Raw genomic sequence first — 17,768 nt, 5'->3', positions numbered from 1 at the left:
TAGAATTAAAAGATATTTTCTTCTGATAATCATTAACGTTTAATGTGAGCGGTCTGTTATGAATGAGTTGCATACATTAGTTTATGTGTGTTTGCAGCTTGGTATGCTGATGACTTTGCCTTATAAACATTCTTTGTCTTGTGGCTGAAAATAACAGCAGGGATTTATGTAGTGTTTATGAAAAAGGGGAAGCTGTTCTTACCTTCTGATGCAAGGCATGCCTGGGGCTCCTAGGTTTCCATTTTCTTACATCCTCAGGCAGAGGTGTAGAAATATGCATGCTTTGATTGTGGATGAGCTGTGTAGCTAATGCAAACGCAGCTCAGGTGTGTCTGGAGCTCTTGTGTGTTACTGTCTCATGTTGCATAAAGTCCCACTGAAGAGAGAAGCAGTAAAGTAATGCCATGCCACATGCATGGGCTGCGTTCCAGGACTGGATGCTATTGCCCCATGTTTTCTCGAGTGCGATCATAGAAGAAAGCACCTAAATGCCTGCAAATTACTGAAAGTAACATTGCCATTAGGATTAGAAATATTAAACTGGGATAAAGTAATTCTTTAAATAGAGAAAATGCAAATTTGATAAATAATATAAATGAAAGCAAAACATTTCATAGCTGATCTACTCTGTTGACTAGTGCATCCTTGAAAAAGAAGGTCCTTCCCTCCTGTCCTATTTAAACATGAGTGGCATAGGCTGTTCCCATTGCTTGCATTATTTGCTTGGTCACTGCAAACATCTCTTTTTGATTCGGGGGCTTAGAAGTGGTTAGTTTCCATTCTACAGGCAACATCCCCCTGCTGCCCTCAGGAGTTTGTCTCCCCTTTCCTTTCTTCTCAGTCTGATGGGAACCAAAGGGAAGAGTCTTTCACAAGTCTCAACTTTACTAACCTATGTGATACAATGAATAAATAAGGAATAACACAGTGTAGGTAAGGTGTGACATATATGAGTAGATTCACATAGCATTGATAGTGAAAGAAATCAGAATCTCAAAATTTCTGGTATTTTCTAGTGAATGGCGACCTTTCAAAGAAGTGTTTTACTAGTGTGGATAAGAAGAATTCCCCTGCCAAACAGAGCAACTCCTTTGCTCTGAACTTAGATTTGTATGTGTATTTACCCATCTCAAGAACTTCTCAGAGAATTTAACATTTTAGTCTTATCATTAGTGTAGGACTAAGCAAACAAAGCACCAGCTCTTTTTACTTCTGGTAGGACTGTAACCATGCTTGTGGAATTCTCCAGCTTGTGAATGCCTGGGATGTTTCTACTTCTGTCGAATTTGTAATAGCTTTTTAGTCTACTTTGTGTCTCCTTAGTCTGCAGTTTTTCCCATTAACCTCTTGGTCAGTTATGTACGCAATTAAGCTGTACCTCTTCTACTTATGCTCACAGAATCACAAAGTGCCTGTGGTTGGAAGGGACCTCTGGAGGTCATCTTGTCCAACTTCCCTGCTTAAGCAGGCCTCCTAGAGCAGGTTGCCTCTCTAAACTCTGATGTTTATTTAAAAAAATTAAATGATGTTGGCAGGTTTAGATACTATCTGAGTGCCACACAACTGTCAGCCTCTTGAGCTCCAGAAACCTCTGATGGCTAAGTTAATTTGTTTGCTCTTGGGGAATTAGTAATTTGATTTTCCTTCAGAAGATGCCATATTCCATGCTGCTACAAGTGCACAGTGCTTGTCACAGGCTTCCCATTTCACCTTCTAAAAGAACTACTATGCACCATCCTGGTTTACTAATGAAAGTATCACAAAAGTAGTATGGACTATACATTGTTGAGGTAATAAATATTTTCCTCACAGTGATATGGATGACTGACATTGCTTCCGAGCTTCCAGATTTGATTGCCAGAACTTTGCTCCCATACACTGTCTATTTTCAAGCTTTTACATCCTAGAAATTTGAAAATGAGGGGAAAAATGTTTTCTTAAATCTAATTGTGTTTCTTTGAATTTGGCTCAGGTATAAGATTTCTTAAGTTCTGCATTTCATTCAGGGTATAAGATTTCTTAAGGTCTGAGAAGTTTACAGCACTGCACTGGAGAAAATTGGAAGACTTACTTCACATTGATTTGTGTTTCAAATATAGGTAAAACAGAAGTTGTGTTATGAAATGCCCTGCTTATGTATGTTTTAAAAAATTAAAATTGAGAAATGTAAGTGAGCTGGATAAAAGAATGCATGGTTAGACTGGCATTTAAAATTTGCAAAACCTTGCTATTGATTTTTGCTATAATATTATAATAATATAATTTGCATAATTCCATTTTCATTTTATAATACAAGATGTATTAGAGTGCTTTAAAAAATATAAATAGTCTTAAATTTATTGAACCTTGATTGCATCATTCATCAACTTTCTGGATCTTACTGGCTTGTTTCCTTAATGTCCTGTGTCCATTGATTGTGTGAAGGTTGTTTTTCAGGGGGCATCACCAGATTTGGGTAAGTTTTTAATATGTTGTAAATGTTTTGCCAGTACAGGTGTCCAAGTTAGCTGATGTCATGGTCAGACATGGTGTGAAGAAAGGAGATCGTGTTGTCATCTATATGCCCATGATTCCACAGACAGTATACTGTATGCTGGCTTGTGCAAGAATAGGAGCCATCCATAGCCTGATTTTTGGTGGATTTGCCTCTAAAGAGCTTGCTGTTCGCATTGATCACGCAAAGGTAATACATATTTATAACTAATGCAATTCCATTTGTTGTTCTTTATGTAAACCAATGTCAGAAACATTTTTTTCCCTGGAAGGATGACATCATTTCCTTTTCTGTGGAACACGGTCTCAATTTGCTTGTAATACCTAAACTGAAATGTAAACGAAGTACTTGCTACTTTTGTGCTAAGGGTTGTATTTTTATAGCGGACATTGAAGTACAGGTTTTTATTTCTTAAAAAATCATGATTATTTAACATACTGTTGTCTGTTTAGACTTTCTTCTCCTTTTTTGTCAGTCACTCTCTACTAAGCATCACCTTAAAATTTTGGCTTCTCACCCAGTATTTTTCTCAAGTGTCAACAGTCTACATCATGCCAGCGTTCAGTGACTTCGTTGGTTTACCTGATGTTTGTACATGTTAAGTAGTAAGTTTTTCAGCTATATCTATTTCATCTAATTTGTACAAGAACCAAGGCAGCCAATGAGCTAATTGTCTTAAGTTAATAGCTTTGTAGAGAACACAGGTAACAGAGGTGAATGCTTTAAAGGCTTCCAAGTTAGGCACAAGTTAAACATGTTTATGAAGCATTATATGTCTTTTTAAGTGAAAACGCATATAATACTTTAATAACCTGCTTAGTAGCTTTTATTGGCATATTAATAGCTTGTGTATGTATATGTATACAGTGTTTGTACTGGAAGTTTCTGTTCTTGTTTTTTACCAATGAATAAAACTCTTTGACATCTTTATCAGTTGCTTGGATCATTCAGACCCTCTGCAGTAGCCATAATCACTGAGTCATGTTGGCTAGACTTAGAAGCCTTAGCTTAGAAGAAATGTTATACAGGGTAAAATCTGCAGGATTTGTAAAACTTTTACTGAGATTTTTGTTTGCAGAAGTGCTCTTCAGATCTGTAAAGTTTGAATTTTATGAATATCTGTAAATTGAAAGCACTTTTAAAAAGTTGAATGCATTTCCTCTTTCCTGCTACCCCCGTTTGGTGTTCTAACAAAGCAGAAGTTAATAGATGAGCTGAAGTGCTTTGCTGGATTTATGAAAAGTAGCTGGAAGGAGACTAAAGACAGGTCTAGTTTTTCTATGTCTTTTTTTTTTTTCCCATTCCCTGGCTTTCTCAACAAGCTGTAAAAATTAATTTTAACTCCTAGAAGTTTTTGATTAGGGAAAAGTAATAGATTAGGTTTTGATTAGAAAAAAAGAATCTTGAAAGTTGAAAATGAAAGTTGTTATGAATCATCTAGCATGTTTTTTTTTTAGACTATTTTGCAATTGTTAACTATTTAATTCCAATAGACTTTCTCTGAGGGACAAAAAGAGACAGCACTGTAATCATAGACTTTGCTTCATGCATTAAAAGGAAAACAGCGAAAGTTAAAATTATTTACTCAAGGTCATGTAGCACATCTTTTTAATGGTTAGCTATAGAATTACTACTTGCAGGCCATGGATTAAGTCTTAATATATGTTGCCTCTTTTTCCTTTAAAAGGCAGAGCTAAATATTTTGTTTTATTTTTTGATCCATCTGATACATAATGAAAGTGTAAGAAAAGACGAGAGGCACACTAAATTTCAAGCCAGTTATGCAATACTGTAAAACTTCCTTGATAAGTGAATTGCATGCTACTAGATTATCTTCAAGATATGAATATAAGTAGCTGTGATAGAAAGTGTTTTCCTGAACTCAGATATTAATTGAAGCAGTCTCCTCCCCACCCCAGTATTTGTATTAGGCTTTTGTATGAATTAGGTACTGCAGTACAGGGCCTAATTTTGGAAAAATTAACTAGAAAGAGTTAAAGACATGGAATAGAAAGCTGGCTTTGAGGTGCTTTTTCAGAAGAAAGGTCAAACTTCAAGTTTTGTCAGAAGACCTAAATAACAGACACTTTCTAGTGACTATGAAAACCTACATATACTTTAACAACTTGCCTTAATTTAACTTTAATTTTAAATAGGTCTGGGAATGCTGCAAAGTCCTGCAGCTGATAATTTCTACTCTTGTCAGGTATTGACAGTGTTAAAGACTTTCTATGGTGAATTGTGATGAAGTGATACAGTGTATGAGAAGAGGCATTTCTTCTAATCTTTTATTTCATCTGAATTTGAGAATATGTAGTTTTCAATATCAAAACAGTAGATACTTCTGAAGAACACTAATTATATTTTGAGAAGTTAACATGACATTTGTTTAAGGACTTTATCTTAATAAACTAGGAAAGCTGAGAATGATGTTTTAAGAACAGTGCTTCTATGTTTATTTGATGAAATAGTTGCTATGCCTTTGACAAAAAGATTTTTGTTTTTAAATCACAAAAAACTATATAGCAATTCCAGAGGGCTTTTTAGACTTGAAGTCCAAACCCTGCAAAATAAATACGAGTAATGGATTTTTTCAGACATGAAAGCTCTTCAGGCTAAAGCAGAATTACGATTTGCACATGAACAACAGTTCTTTGAAATGCAAAATATGAGATACCCAGGTTATTCAAAACTATCTTTTATTATCTTCCATTGAGGTCAGAAATACTGTATTCCTCTCTTATTTACAGTTGACACAGTCAGGGATTTTAATAAGGCATCCTTGAAAAAATGAGTTAATATTTTGTAATAGTTTATTCTGAATAAGGCATAGTTTCTGTGCACTGATGTGGCTGTAAATGGTTACACCTACTTCTCATCATAATGAGGCACATATGGGACCATGGAGTGATCAGAAGCAGCCAGCATGGGTTTATGAAGGGCAGGTCCTGCCTGACTAACTTGGTCTTCTTCTAAGACAAGATGACCTGCTTAGTAGATGAGGGAAAGGCGGGAAAGACTGTGGATGTTGTTTACCTTGATTTTAGTGAGGCATTTGACACCATTTTTCATAGTATTCTCCTGGAGAAATGCAGCTCAGGTGTACAGTTTGCTGGGTGAAGAATTGTCTGGAGAGTAACAGTGAATGGAGTTCTGTCCAGATGGTGGCTGATCACCAGTGGCGTTCCCCAGGGCTCAGTACTGGGGCCAGTTTTGTTTAACATTTTTATCAATGTGTATGAGGGAATTGAGTGCACCCTCAATAAGTTTGTAGATGGTACCAATTTTGGCAGCAGTATTGATCAGCTTGAGGGTAGGAAGGCTCTGCAGAGGGATCTGGATAGGCTGGACCGATGGGCTGAGTCCAGTCACAAGATAGTTAAAAAGGCTAAGTTCTGGGTCCTGCACTTGGGTCCTAACAACCCCATTCAATGGTATAGGCTGGGGGAAGAGTGGCTAGGAAGTTGCCTGTCAGAAAATGACCTGGAGGTTCTGGTTGGCAGTAGGCTGAACGTGAGCCATCATTTGGCCCAGGTGGCCCTGAAGGCCAATGGCATCCTGGCCTGCATCAGAAATAGCGTGGCCAGCAGGACTGATTTTTCCTTTGCACTTAGCACTGGTGTCATTGCGCCTTAAGTAATGTGTTCAGTTCTGGGCCCCTCACTACAAGAAGGACATTGCAGTGCTGAAGTGTGTGTAGAGAAGAGCAATGAAGCTGGTGAAGGGACTAGAAAACAAGACTTATGAGGAGCAGTTGAGGGAACTGGGATTGTTTAGTTTAGAGAAGAGGAGGCTGAGGGAGACCTCATTGCTCTCTACAACTGCCTGAAAGGAGGTTGCAGTGAGAAGGGTGCCGATCTCTTTTCACCGATGACAAAGTGGTAGGATGCAAGGAAACGGCCTCAAGTGGCCTTAGGGGAGGTTTAGGTTGGATATTAGGAATATTTTTTTTTGTGAAGAGGGTGGTTATGTGTTGCAACGGGCTGCCCAGGGAAGTGGTGGAGTCCCAGTCCCTGAAGGTATTTACGAGACCTGTGGATGTGGCATTAGGGGACATGGCTTAGTGATGGGACTTAGTAGGTTAGGTTGATGGTTGGTTGGACTTGGTGGTCTTGAAGGTCTTTTCCAGCCTAGATGATTCTATGATTAAGACTGCAGGCTCAGCTGCTAAAACTTAATTGCCTTATAATATTTGCAGTTCTGTCTTGTCTTGAAGCACTGTTTTTTTTTTTTTTTTTAAATATGTTTTTAGAAATCTATTATAGATTAGAAGGCACTATCTTGCTCTTTATTTTTTACTTGTATGGTATGATTCAGGTCTCTTTGTACAGCAATGTATAATACCTGACGGAAATAAACATGCATGGCTCATGTAACTACATAGTCAGAGCAGTACCAATGCAATGAAAGTGCAAGAAATTTGAGGACAGGCTTGTGAGCAAATGTGTGGCCGGGGCAAGAAATGGAAAGAGCTTTGTGTGTTGAGTTGAGTGCTTGAGTGCAGGATCTCTCTGTAAACATCTTCATGATGGTACCGACATTTTGTGCCTAAAGCTTGTCTGTTTTCAGTTTGGGCTTCTTGCAGCTTTCTGAGTTGTCCCACTAAAAACTTCTTCTAAACCTTGCCTTGCATGCTGCTAGACGCTATGGAAGAATTTGTAGAAGGAGCCTTTACAATAGAATAAAATTGTTGGTCTAGTACTATTGGACCTTGCTTTATCTCACTTCTACTTCTTCATGTTTTTTTCTACAGCTCACTATCTCTGGCATTCCTTCTCCAGCAAACCTAAGAACTCCTCTGCTTTTCCGTCATACTAGTTATATTTCTATATAATCTATCATGCAGGACTACATGGAGCCATGGAAGAGGTGGGAAATGGGTGTATAAAAGCAATATGGGAGTGGAGGTGCAGGGGAAATAGTATTGGTAGACAGAGAGGTAAAACACTAGAAAAGAGCCAGTTATGAACCTTCGATCACAGAGTGATCCATGATGCTTACAAGCAATAACCCTCACTTGGGAAATACATCACCTTAGGCAATGTAGTACTGGCTATATTTAGACTTCCTTGCTGCTTACAAAGTAGTTGATGAGCAGAGGGGGCACAATTTACAAGTGACTGTAAACCTGGCATCCATTCATTGTAACAATTGAATAGAAACATGTCGATAACATATTAATTATATCTAATTCCAGGGTAGCCTCCTGATGAATTTTCAGTTTAACTGCATTGTATTGTATCATCTTTTATGAAAATCGCTGTATCCCAAAAGGGAAAGATGACAAATGCTGAAATTTTAAAGCTCATCAGAAACCTTTATTTTGAGTACAAGCTAATTAGCAAAGTTCTCTGAATGGCAGATTTAGACAGGAAACATTTTGTTATTATTTGAAATAATTTTAAGAATAAATTGTAAAAAAACAATCTGTGCTTTCTATGCAAAGCTTAATGCAACCTTAACTGTGGCATTGTGGTTTGTGCCTATCTAATGAGATTTATGCTAATGCATACGTTTACTAAACTGGCTGGATCAGACTGAGGTACACAAGATAAATATACTTCTAAAACTCCAAAAGAAAGGAGAATGAAGGCTCATTCTTCTATAATTAAAATGTGTTCTAACACATAGTTTCTTTGGTGCTACCCTTTCCTGAAATACAAGAAATAAAAATACTGATCTTGGGACTTATATCAAAATTGTTTGTATGCAGTAAGTGACTTTTTTGCCTTAGGAAATCTTGCATCAGCATCTTACTGAGGTTGATTTAATAAAAAATGTAATGGAAAAGCTGGAAATCTTCTAAATCCACATCTGGAAATAGAAATTATTCTAAAAACAAACCAAACCAACCAACCAACCAACCAAAAAAAAAAAAACCACACAAAAAAAAAAACACACAAAAAAACAACAAAGCAGAACTAGAATAATTTGATTTTAATGGGATTTGCATCCTGAATCCTGCTGCCATCGCTTGAAAGACTCTAGGTTAAATTCCCTCGTGCTTTATGACTTTAATGACTTTAGCTTATTCTTTTCTGGTATTTCTAGTTTCTTGTCCTCTCTTGTTTTCTTTTTCCTCTTTCCCCCTCTTATCCTCCCATGTCATTGAATTACAGGCTGAGAAAGAGCCACCAAAGTGCTATAGCTAGTTGGGTTCTGACATAATTAGGAAGCAGGCTAACTAGGACAGATGATTGTTGACATCTCTGTAGAACTTTTCCTTAGTGGAGGGCTACATGGGGATGGGGTTTTCTGTCTGATCAGTACATTTTGTGCAATTTACAATAACTTAATGTTGTTGCTCAAATTTGGTTGAAAATGGTGAAGAGTGTCAGAGTTATTAGAGTGCTGCAGAACAAAAAACAGATGCATGGACAGCAAGATCACACAAGCTTTGTTTCCTTAGAAACTGAGCTAACCCCTGGTTCTAATTATATGAAGATAGATTTTCTATGTTGATTTTCATTAACCGACTAATTGCATGGAAAACATTTTATCAGGTTACATATACTTCATAAAAATATATTGCAAATGTATATATCAACAGTCTAACTTCTTCATTTTAGCCCAGACTTATTGTAACAGCAAGTTTTGGACTTGAACCGAAAAGGAAAGTGGAATACATATCGCTCCTAGAAGGAGCACTTGCAAGGGTACAGAACAAACCTGAGAAAGTTCTCATTTACAGGCGACCTAACTTGGTGAGTGTACAGTTGCAGTGCCTTATTGTTAACTTTCACATATATAGTTAGCCCGTGTGTCTTCTCTCTTCTACAAGTAATTTTTTTATGTATGTGTTCTAGTTTGGTTTTGTATTTTATGGGGAAAACTTAAATGCATATTTACATAGTAAATAGAACTAATGCTACTGTACAGAAAATTGAATAGTATGTTTTTTTTTCCACCCATTTACATTTTATTCCATCTGTTTTTCTTTGAATTTTTTTCTGTTTTTCGATGGGCAGGGACATGTTCCTCTTGCTCCGGGCCGTGATCTTGACTGGGAAGAAGAACTTTCAAAAGCACAATGTTATAAGTGTGTCTCTGTTCCTTCAGACCATCCGCTTTATATTCTGTATACTTCTGGAACAACAGGCTTGCCCAAGGTAAAGGACTACCTGCAGTCTAACTGTTTGTAACCTATTTGCAGTTCCACTTAAGGAAAATATTTAATTAAAAAGGTTGAAAATGTTTAGTGGAGCTCACTTCTATAAATGATTAGCATTACTAGAAATGCTTTAATCTCATTTATTCATATTTTTCTGGAGTCCTGGAGTATTTTTTTTTTTTTTTTGGTTCATACAATGAAGAGTAGTTCAATACGAATGTAGTTTACCAGCAGTGATCTCACTACCACAAATTCAGAGCCTATATCACACTGATACAACTTAAATTTAAATGGTCATGCAAGTAAAATTGTTCAGCTGTGATAACTTCATAACTAAACTTCTGTCAATCTCAGAGTGGAGACTGAGTTAGAGACTGAGTAGAGACTAATAAAGGCAAACAGCTTTCTGAAATTCACAAAGCATTAGTTAACCGTTCTCTGTTGTGGCAATCTCCATTTTAATGAGCTAATGTGTATCAGTGGTGCCCAGGTTCTTGGACAAGGTCTGAAATTTTGGCAGCATATGTTGACTAAATATTTGTATCTGATTTGAATGAGGCAACTTCAGTCTTTGTTAGTTGTTTTCTGAAAACTGTTGTCACAGGACTTGGGTTTTTCTTTTGTTTTTCTTCCCAAAATTGCTTCTTCAGTTGGAACATTAGCAGAAGCATATACTTGTAAGAAAGGATTCTTTTATTAAGTGAGGAGTATTGGAATTGGATAACTTTAAGTTGATTACTACTAAAAATTCAAAATTTCATTGAAGACAGGCATATTATTGCATCCTTGATCTTAAACATTTAAATTTTCTTATTTAGGGTGTTATCAGACCAACAGGTGGCTATGCAGTAATGCTGAACTGGACAATGTCAGCTGTATATGGACTCAAGCCTGGTGAGGTAATACAATTTAAATGTCATATAATTTTTTTTGAACTTGTCTTTAAAAAAACACACACCACAATATTCTTATTTTTTTATTTCATTTTAGGTGTGGTGGGCAGCTTCTGATTTAGGCTGGGTAGTTGGCCATTCCTACATTTGCTATGGGCCTCTCCTTCATGGGAATCCTACAGTTTTGTATGAGGTAAATGTGTACTACCAACTCCGACATTTTTGCAATTAATGCAATGTGGAATTAGGGTATTACTTTTTCTTTCAAATTTTTCTTCTCAGGTTGTTTCAAAATTAAAGTATTTTAATCGAGTTCATCAAACCTGGCCTCTTCCATTACTGGCTCATAGTACAAATCTAGTTTGTGAGCCACTTCCCATGACTCCGTGGGCAGCTTGAGTAACACACAGAGAAGTTTGCCCTCCTGTCTGATGACTGCAGTGGAGAGTAAAAGCTGAGTACTACAGATTCCAGGGCTGATTCTTGGATCAGCATCAAGGCAGAAGATGGTGCCTGAGCTGGAGCTACAGCAGAGAGTCTGGGTTGTAAATCAGCACTTTCTGGCATGGTCTTCACTACTGTTATTTTTGTAAGAGAGGAGACTGTGCCTCCATAGCTGTGTGAAAGAGTATAGTAAAGGCATGTCCTACTCTCCATTGACATATTCCTGAAAGTGCAGTGGTTAATGGTACAAAGGGAGAGCAAAAGATAAATAGGAATATAATAAGGAATTAATATAATAGAATGCATGCAGGGATTTGCACACAATTTAAATACACAGGGCCATCAGGGTATTTAGCTGTAGCATTTCTTTTTCAGCAGCTGAGATCCTTCCCAAAAGATGTTTTCTGTGAAACTGAATGTAATGATCAGTTAGTTGTTTGGCTTCATAGATGACACTGCTGAAATCTGTCAGAATGATGGTCCATTTTAAAGGTCAGCTGGTGAAAAGGCAGTATTTCCTCCAGTTGATGATCCTGGTGATGCTGTTTATGCCTGTCCGTTCTTCATGCCATATATATACACATTATTGCCATATATTTGAATAGTGTGTATCTCTTCAGAGTTTATAATTCCTCTTCTATTACATTATTTCTTAAAGAAAGCTTACTTCATTATCCTTCATATTCATCTGCTTCATCAGTGTGACTGGTGATGGTCACTGGAGCAAGGAACTCCAAAACAACAAAGAAACAGCAGGCTGTGGCAGTGTTCCTGTGTGCTGGGGCTTCAGCCACAGGCCGTTAAATTACCTTTGGTAGGAATCTAGCAATGTTGTGTGTTGCATGGCTGGGAATGACAGATTCTTACTGGATCTGAGCTGGAGGCAACTGGGAAGTCTGGAGCCAGAACTTCTCTCTCTTTCCTCCCCTTACCTGAAGCCTTGACTCAATGGAATTCAAGGCTTGGTCCTTGGGCAATGGAACTCTGGGGAGGAGGACAGACTAGTCCAGTTAGAGTAGCCTGCTGCATCCTAGCTTGGGTGCTCAAAAAAGCAATCATGTTACCTTATATTCTCTCTCTCTCTCTCTCTCTTTTTAGAAGTTATTGCTGATTTTGTTATTGCCAGGCAAGAAGATAACAGTGTTGCTTGGACCATGTTTTTTATTCTTCAGGTAGTGAGTCCAGCATCCTTCAGTGATAGTGAAAGATATTTTATTTAAAAGTACTTGTATTGCAAACTCTTAAACATGCTGAGACTTGGTTGCCTGCATTTTCCTGACATTAGGAATTCTGGTTATATCCCAGCTTCTTTGACACCATGCAGAGTAAAGCCCACCTAGTAATTGTCTGTTTCAGTGGTCTTACAGGCAGTAAGTTGTATTAGCTTGTCCTGGTTTTGGCTGGGATAGTTAATTTTCTTCCTGGTAGCTGGTATGGTGGTATGTTTTGTATTTAGTATGAGAATAATGCTGATAACGCTCTGATGTTCTGTTGCAGAGCAATGCTTACACTTATTCAAGGACTTCTGAGCTTCTTGTGCTGCCCTGCCAGTGAAAAGGCTGGGGGTGCACAAGAAGCTTCTATGTGAACCATGTCTGCGACACCATATGAGCTCACATTCGTGCTTCATGTTACTGCTTCCCATGATATTAAGTTTATTTTTGTAAGTGTGTGTAGGAAGAAGATTGGTAATCTCTCATAGAACAGCAGATTGTGCCCAGCTGACACTTGTGTATGTTGCTTTGTGCTTTTGTTTATCATTTTTGCAATGGAAAAATGTGAAATAAGAAACAAAATGCAATGTTTAAAAGCATAGCAAACTCTGAGGTCTTAAAAGTACAGTATGGAATTTGGTCTCGTCTTTGTGGTTTCACTGATTTATTCTCTTCACTGAAATACTCCAGGTAAAGTGTTAAGCTGTTGTATGAAACAGAAAATGATTTTTTTTTTTTTAGGGTATTTTTCTTCCACGTTGTGATCTGTAAGGTCTGAGGCAACTGTTTTTTAGTGTCTAGGCCTTGAAATGATTTTTCAAAAATCTCTCAGGAAAGCAGACCTGCAAAACAAGTATTTTTTATTAAATATTAAAGTACACAGAGTGATAATATTTTTTTTTCCTAAACAGCTAAGTCATAGAGAATCTCACATACTTTACTATTTCCAGCCAATGACTGCAGCAACTGGAGGAAACTTAAACAAATTGTTATTCTTAATTTAAAACCCAGTTTTCCTTTGGGAAAGATCAAGTTCACTGACTTGCTTAATGTGTCAGTATTCAGCATGAAAGCTTGAAGTGAATGCATTATTTTCCTGTGAAGATGACAAGCAGTCTGGACGCTCCTTTTAGCATTATGAGGTGACAGAAGAGACGACTGTGAGCAAGCTTTGGCTCTGAAAAGTTAAAGTTAAAATTTTGCATACAGATATATTCAGTATTCAGTTTTCACCTGCATTTTTCTGAGGTGGAGAGGTGAAGAAGAGCAGTCTGTGTTTTGCACACAATGTCCCACAAGATTCCATTTGTCCTTCCCCTTTTAGGTGGTAATGATCTTTGCTATTACACCTATATGCTATGTAAAAACTCTGTAAAATCTTTGGAAATTCAGTATCCTTAAGCAAAAATCTGTTACTTACTTTGACTTTGTCCTGTTTTCTGGAAATGAAGGCTTAAAAGGATGTGTGGCTATCTCTGCAGGCTATACTTAGATACTAACATTCCATCTCTCAATCTTGAACCTGCTTTTCCAGCAACTTAAATGATTTGTATAGGGGATCAGAGTTAATGTTAGATATCTTCAAAACTCAAGAAGCTGAAATATACTCTAGGAAAATGATATCTATTATTTTCTGAACTTCCAATTGATGACTTTTTTTGGTGTTGGAAAGAATAGATTAATAAGTGAGGTTAAATTTCTGGTGTATAGTCTCCACACAAGCTAGAAATCTTTGTTTTCTTACTTCACTTGGATTTACTCAAACAAGGCAGATCTCCTGGGCAAAGTCAAGAGAGAGACAAGAATTTTGGGGAATTCCCCACACTTGTGGGGAATGCTAGCAGCACTGGTGCTAGCATTTAATATTACTCCCAGTAAGTAAGGCATATGTTATTGATTAAAATACCATTTACTCAGGCTAACACTAGGAGGAAAATCTTATGTCTCTTCTGATTCTGCTCATTGCAGCATTATAAAATAAAATCTCTTCATTATTGCTGCTACTAAACAAAAATATGTTCACATGAGAACGTGCTGCTTCACTGTAAAATAATGACAAGGCCACTCTGGTAGCCAGGGCCAAGAGGGAGCTGTCTACAGACAGGCTCCTCCGTCAGGATTAGCTGGTGAAGTTTGTCCTGCAGCCAAGGGTTATGTGCAACACAACACAGCCTTTAGGGCCAAATTTTATGTGCAGTTCAGCACAGGCCTGCACCTCCTCAGGTCAACTGTTAAATGGATTACTAACTTTGTGGTGTGCAGTGTGTGTAGTCTTCTGGTTCAGATCACTTCTGGTTTTGGAGTACATGAAGGAGTGAACCATTGACTGCTTTGACTAAAGATTTTGTAGACTGAATTCTTATTTATATGTGTATGAATTTGGGAAATCTTAGCATATGCTGCTGTTCATCTGTTCCATCCACTAGTCATTTTATTTTTTTCTTTTAATTTCTTTTTAGAAATCTAGTTTATGAATAATATCTACATTTAGGCTCTTCTGCTTTTTAATTAAATTTTGGAGGGAGTGAACACATAACATACCTATTTGGAGTGTAGTGACACTAAATGTGTGAGCTCAGCTGAAGTTTGGAAAAGAAAGAAACTAAGCACTTTTCTATGTCGATTTTGTGATTCAGACAATTTACTTAATGTTGCATACCTTCCAAACCCCATCTCCATCTTTATTTCATTTCCAGGTGCTCAGTGTAGTTCTGGTATGCAATTTTGGGGTCTTCACTGGCTTAAGGATCTCTACAAATAATTAAGCAGAGAATCTTAGTAATAAATGTGTTTCATTAGAAAATCAAAATAGAGTAAAGAAAAAAGAAATAGTTCTTTTCAAGTTTAATTCTTTTATAAAGTAGTTCTATTTTCTAGTGTGGAAAAAAAAAACACAACATACAATGGTTTCCCAGTGGACCAATAGAATTTTAAGGCTGGGGACCACCATGATTGACTTTTCTGATATTCTGAATAACACAGAGCAAAAACTTCAGCCAGTAGCAGAAGTACACATTTATAGTATCACATACCATATTAATTTAAGTATTAAATTATTATACTCTAATTAATGTTTAAGCACATAATAGATGTTAATTGGATTCTTTATTCTAAAGGGATTAACTCATCACCACCCCTCTAGTTAAGTAGAAGAGGAAAGTGGTGTGGGTAAACGACATTTTCCCAGACATAAGGAAAAGACTTGGATTGTTTTATTGTATCTAATCTTGACCACTGAGAAGATTAAAATTATTGCATGCATTTGCCAGAAGAGAATCATGAAAGTAAATACTGCAATGAAGATGTTTTCATTCTAGAAGGTGTGGAATAACACAAGAAGAAATGATGATGAAAACAATGTGTTTCTTTAGTAGTCTCTCACAGGGGTCCTTCCAGTCACTGCTCTCACGACAAGCCTACAGCCTGCACAGCAGCAGCAGCAACAGAAGGGTCCAGGTTTACACTTATTCTACTTTGGCACATTTCTTAGCTGCTTAGGACATCTAGCCTTGCTATGGTTCTTGTAAGCCATTATCAGCTTACAAAGAAAGCACTGTCCCTGGAGTTTGCCAGTTCTGCCATTGCCCATATTGGTCACATTTGTGGAGTGAACTCAGTAGGATGTGTCATCTCAAGTCCATAGCGAGGGGTTGGCAGCAGGGCTGGCAGCAGAAGGAGGAACGCCTCTATGAAGATGTTAATTTGAATCCTGATACCTCCTTGGTGTCAGCAGATCTTAGTGGCATTGAGCTCCATGTATAATACTCGCTATGCAGAGACAATTTCCTCATCATGAGTTGAAGTTTATCTTTAATTGAATAGCTTCACATTGTTAAGAGTCAGACAGAAAGGGAATTGTTGAGCTGTTATTGATGTGTGGCTGGTTATTTTATTATAGCTTTTCTAACATGTCTTTTTTCTTAGGTAATCTGTCCCAATAGCTTCTGACTTTCTCCACAGGAGAACTTTTCTATCCCCTTGATCATCCTTGCTGCCTATGAATTTTCTTTCATAATAATGCGTTATCCATCAACACATTCTGCCTCAGGATGTCTGCTCTGTTGGTAGACATTTGATAAATTACATGCTCAGTCTAGATACTTCCAGAAAGAAAGACATTCCTGTCTGTCATTCTGAGTCTCTTGCTAGGTTATTAAAAGAAAGACTTTTCTACCTGAATCCCCCTATCTGATTCAAGAAGTGCCTGCTCCTACATCTCTTTTTAAAAACTGGGTGATGCAGATCACTTTTCCTGACTGCCTTGTTCTTGACTACCACCATCTCAGTTCCTGCCAACCACGGATACTATTGACAGTGATTTTTTTAAATAAGTTCTCATCTGCAGTATTGATGCAAATATTGCATTGGGTCTTGAGCTGATCCCTGCAGAAATGCAGTGGAGTCATCTCATTTGCTAATGTTCCCCAATTGACTCAGCAACCTGTCAGCATATTTTGAATTTAGTTACCTTGTGCTGTACTTTTTACAGCAGCGACTTTTTAAAAGTCAAAACTGCATGTGATAATAAGCCTCTTATGGCATCTTGGAGAACTCTTTACATTTTTTTGTATGATAAATGAGAACACACTTTGGCAATTTTTTTTTTTTTTTTGGTGATATAAAATTAATTTGCACTCAGATTTATTTTGCCTATGTCAGTTTTTGTTTATGCATTTGCTAAACTGTGAACATCTGCCAAGGCACTGGAGAACGTTTTCAGCAGAATCAGTAAGAATATTTTGCAGCTAGGCCAGATTTTTTTTCCCCTAAATGAGAATTTTAAGTGTTGCCTTATTGGGAACTATTTCAAATTGACTGTCGGGGATTTTCTATTCCTTTACTTCCACAGTTCTTGTTGTTTTACTTGTTTTTCTCCTAGATCTGAGGATTGCACTTCTCCAAACCAAAGCTGAAGTCGGGGTTTGGGCCAGCTGGAGCTTGCTGGAGGTGCGAGGCCCAGGCAGAGCTGCAGCATGGCTTGGCCAGGCACCAAGGGCAGGGGCCTGAGTGTGCATCGCCTCTGAGCCAAGGGAGGCTCCTCACACGTCTTCGCAGCTCTCTCGCCCCAGGTTGCATAGCCACACCACAGCAATCCTGGCCTTGAGCACTTGCAGCCAAGCCCAGAGGGGAGAGTTGGTTGTACTTGAGGCCAGACACAGCACTTTTAGGGGCTCTGGAAATTTTCATTTGCTTAAAAATTACAGGCTACGTTATTATAGGCAGAGTAGCCAATTTCAGATTGCCTCACTGTTAGGTTTTTGTTTGTTTGTTCTTTTCTGCCCAAGATGACTACAAGTGGTACTAGTTCAATTACATAATTAGTTAATGAGAAGTTTATGGAAATTTGGATTTTTTTGCTCAAAGTCCATTTTAGTGTTAGTGATGCAAGGTTTAACTCCTACACAGATTATTGCAGATCTGCAGTTATAGTGAATATCATATGGAGATAACATGAACTTGAATGTTCATCTACAAACACGGGTGAACACTTGGATGAATACATGAAAGTTAAAATGAAGATGTGTGTGAGGAGAAGGCTTAAGGACAGAAACTCTGATGAAAGGTTTTTCTTTGGGAACTGTAAATGAAACAAACTATGAAACAAACCAAAA

At 37.6% G+C, this 17,768-nt stretch overlaps 1 protein-coding gene across 2 annotated transcripts in view; it reads left to right on the top strand.

The window, feature by feature from the left end:
- The window catches only part of ACSS3 (acyl-CoA synthetase short chain family member 3), a 67,226-nt gene that overhangs the window by 13,428 nt on the left and 36,030 nt on the right, over positions 1 to 17,768 (top strand). The window contains exons 3-7 of one of the 2 annotated variants that reach the window (XM_035338581.1): positions 2,495 to 2,683; positions 9,064 to 9,198; positions 9,463 to 9,603; positions 10,424 to 10,504; positions 10,596 to 10,691. In XM_035338581.1, the coding sequence (XP_035194472.1) occupies positions 2,495 to 2,683; positions 9,064 to 9,198; positions 9,463 to 9,603; positions 10,424 to 10,504; positions 10,596 to 10,691 (642 nt within the window). Of the gene's footprint in view, positions 1 to 2,494; positions 2,684 to 7,250; positions 7,364 to 9,063; positions 9,199 to 9,462; positions 9,604 to 10,423; positions 10,505 to 10,595; positions 10,692 to 17,768 lie in introns of those variants that run through there. The other variant, XM_035338590.1, reaches the window with a different exon arrangement.

Source organism: Oxyura jamaicensis, chromosome 1 (genome assembly GCF_011077185.1).
Source record: "Oxyura jamaicensis isolate SHBP4307 breed ruddy duck chromosome 1, BPBGC_Ojam_1.0, whole genome shotgun sequence".
NCBI lineage: Eukaryota > Metazoa > Chordata > Aves > Anseriformes > Anatidae > Oxyura > Oxyura jamaicensis.
This window is presented reverse-complemented; position numbering and strand designations above follow the sequence as displayed.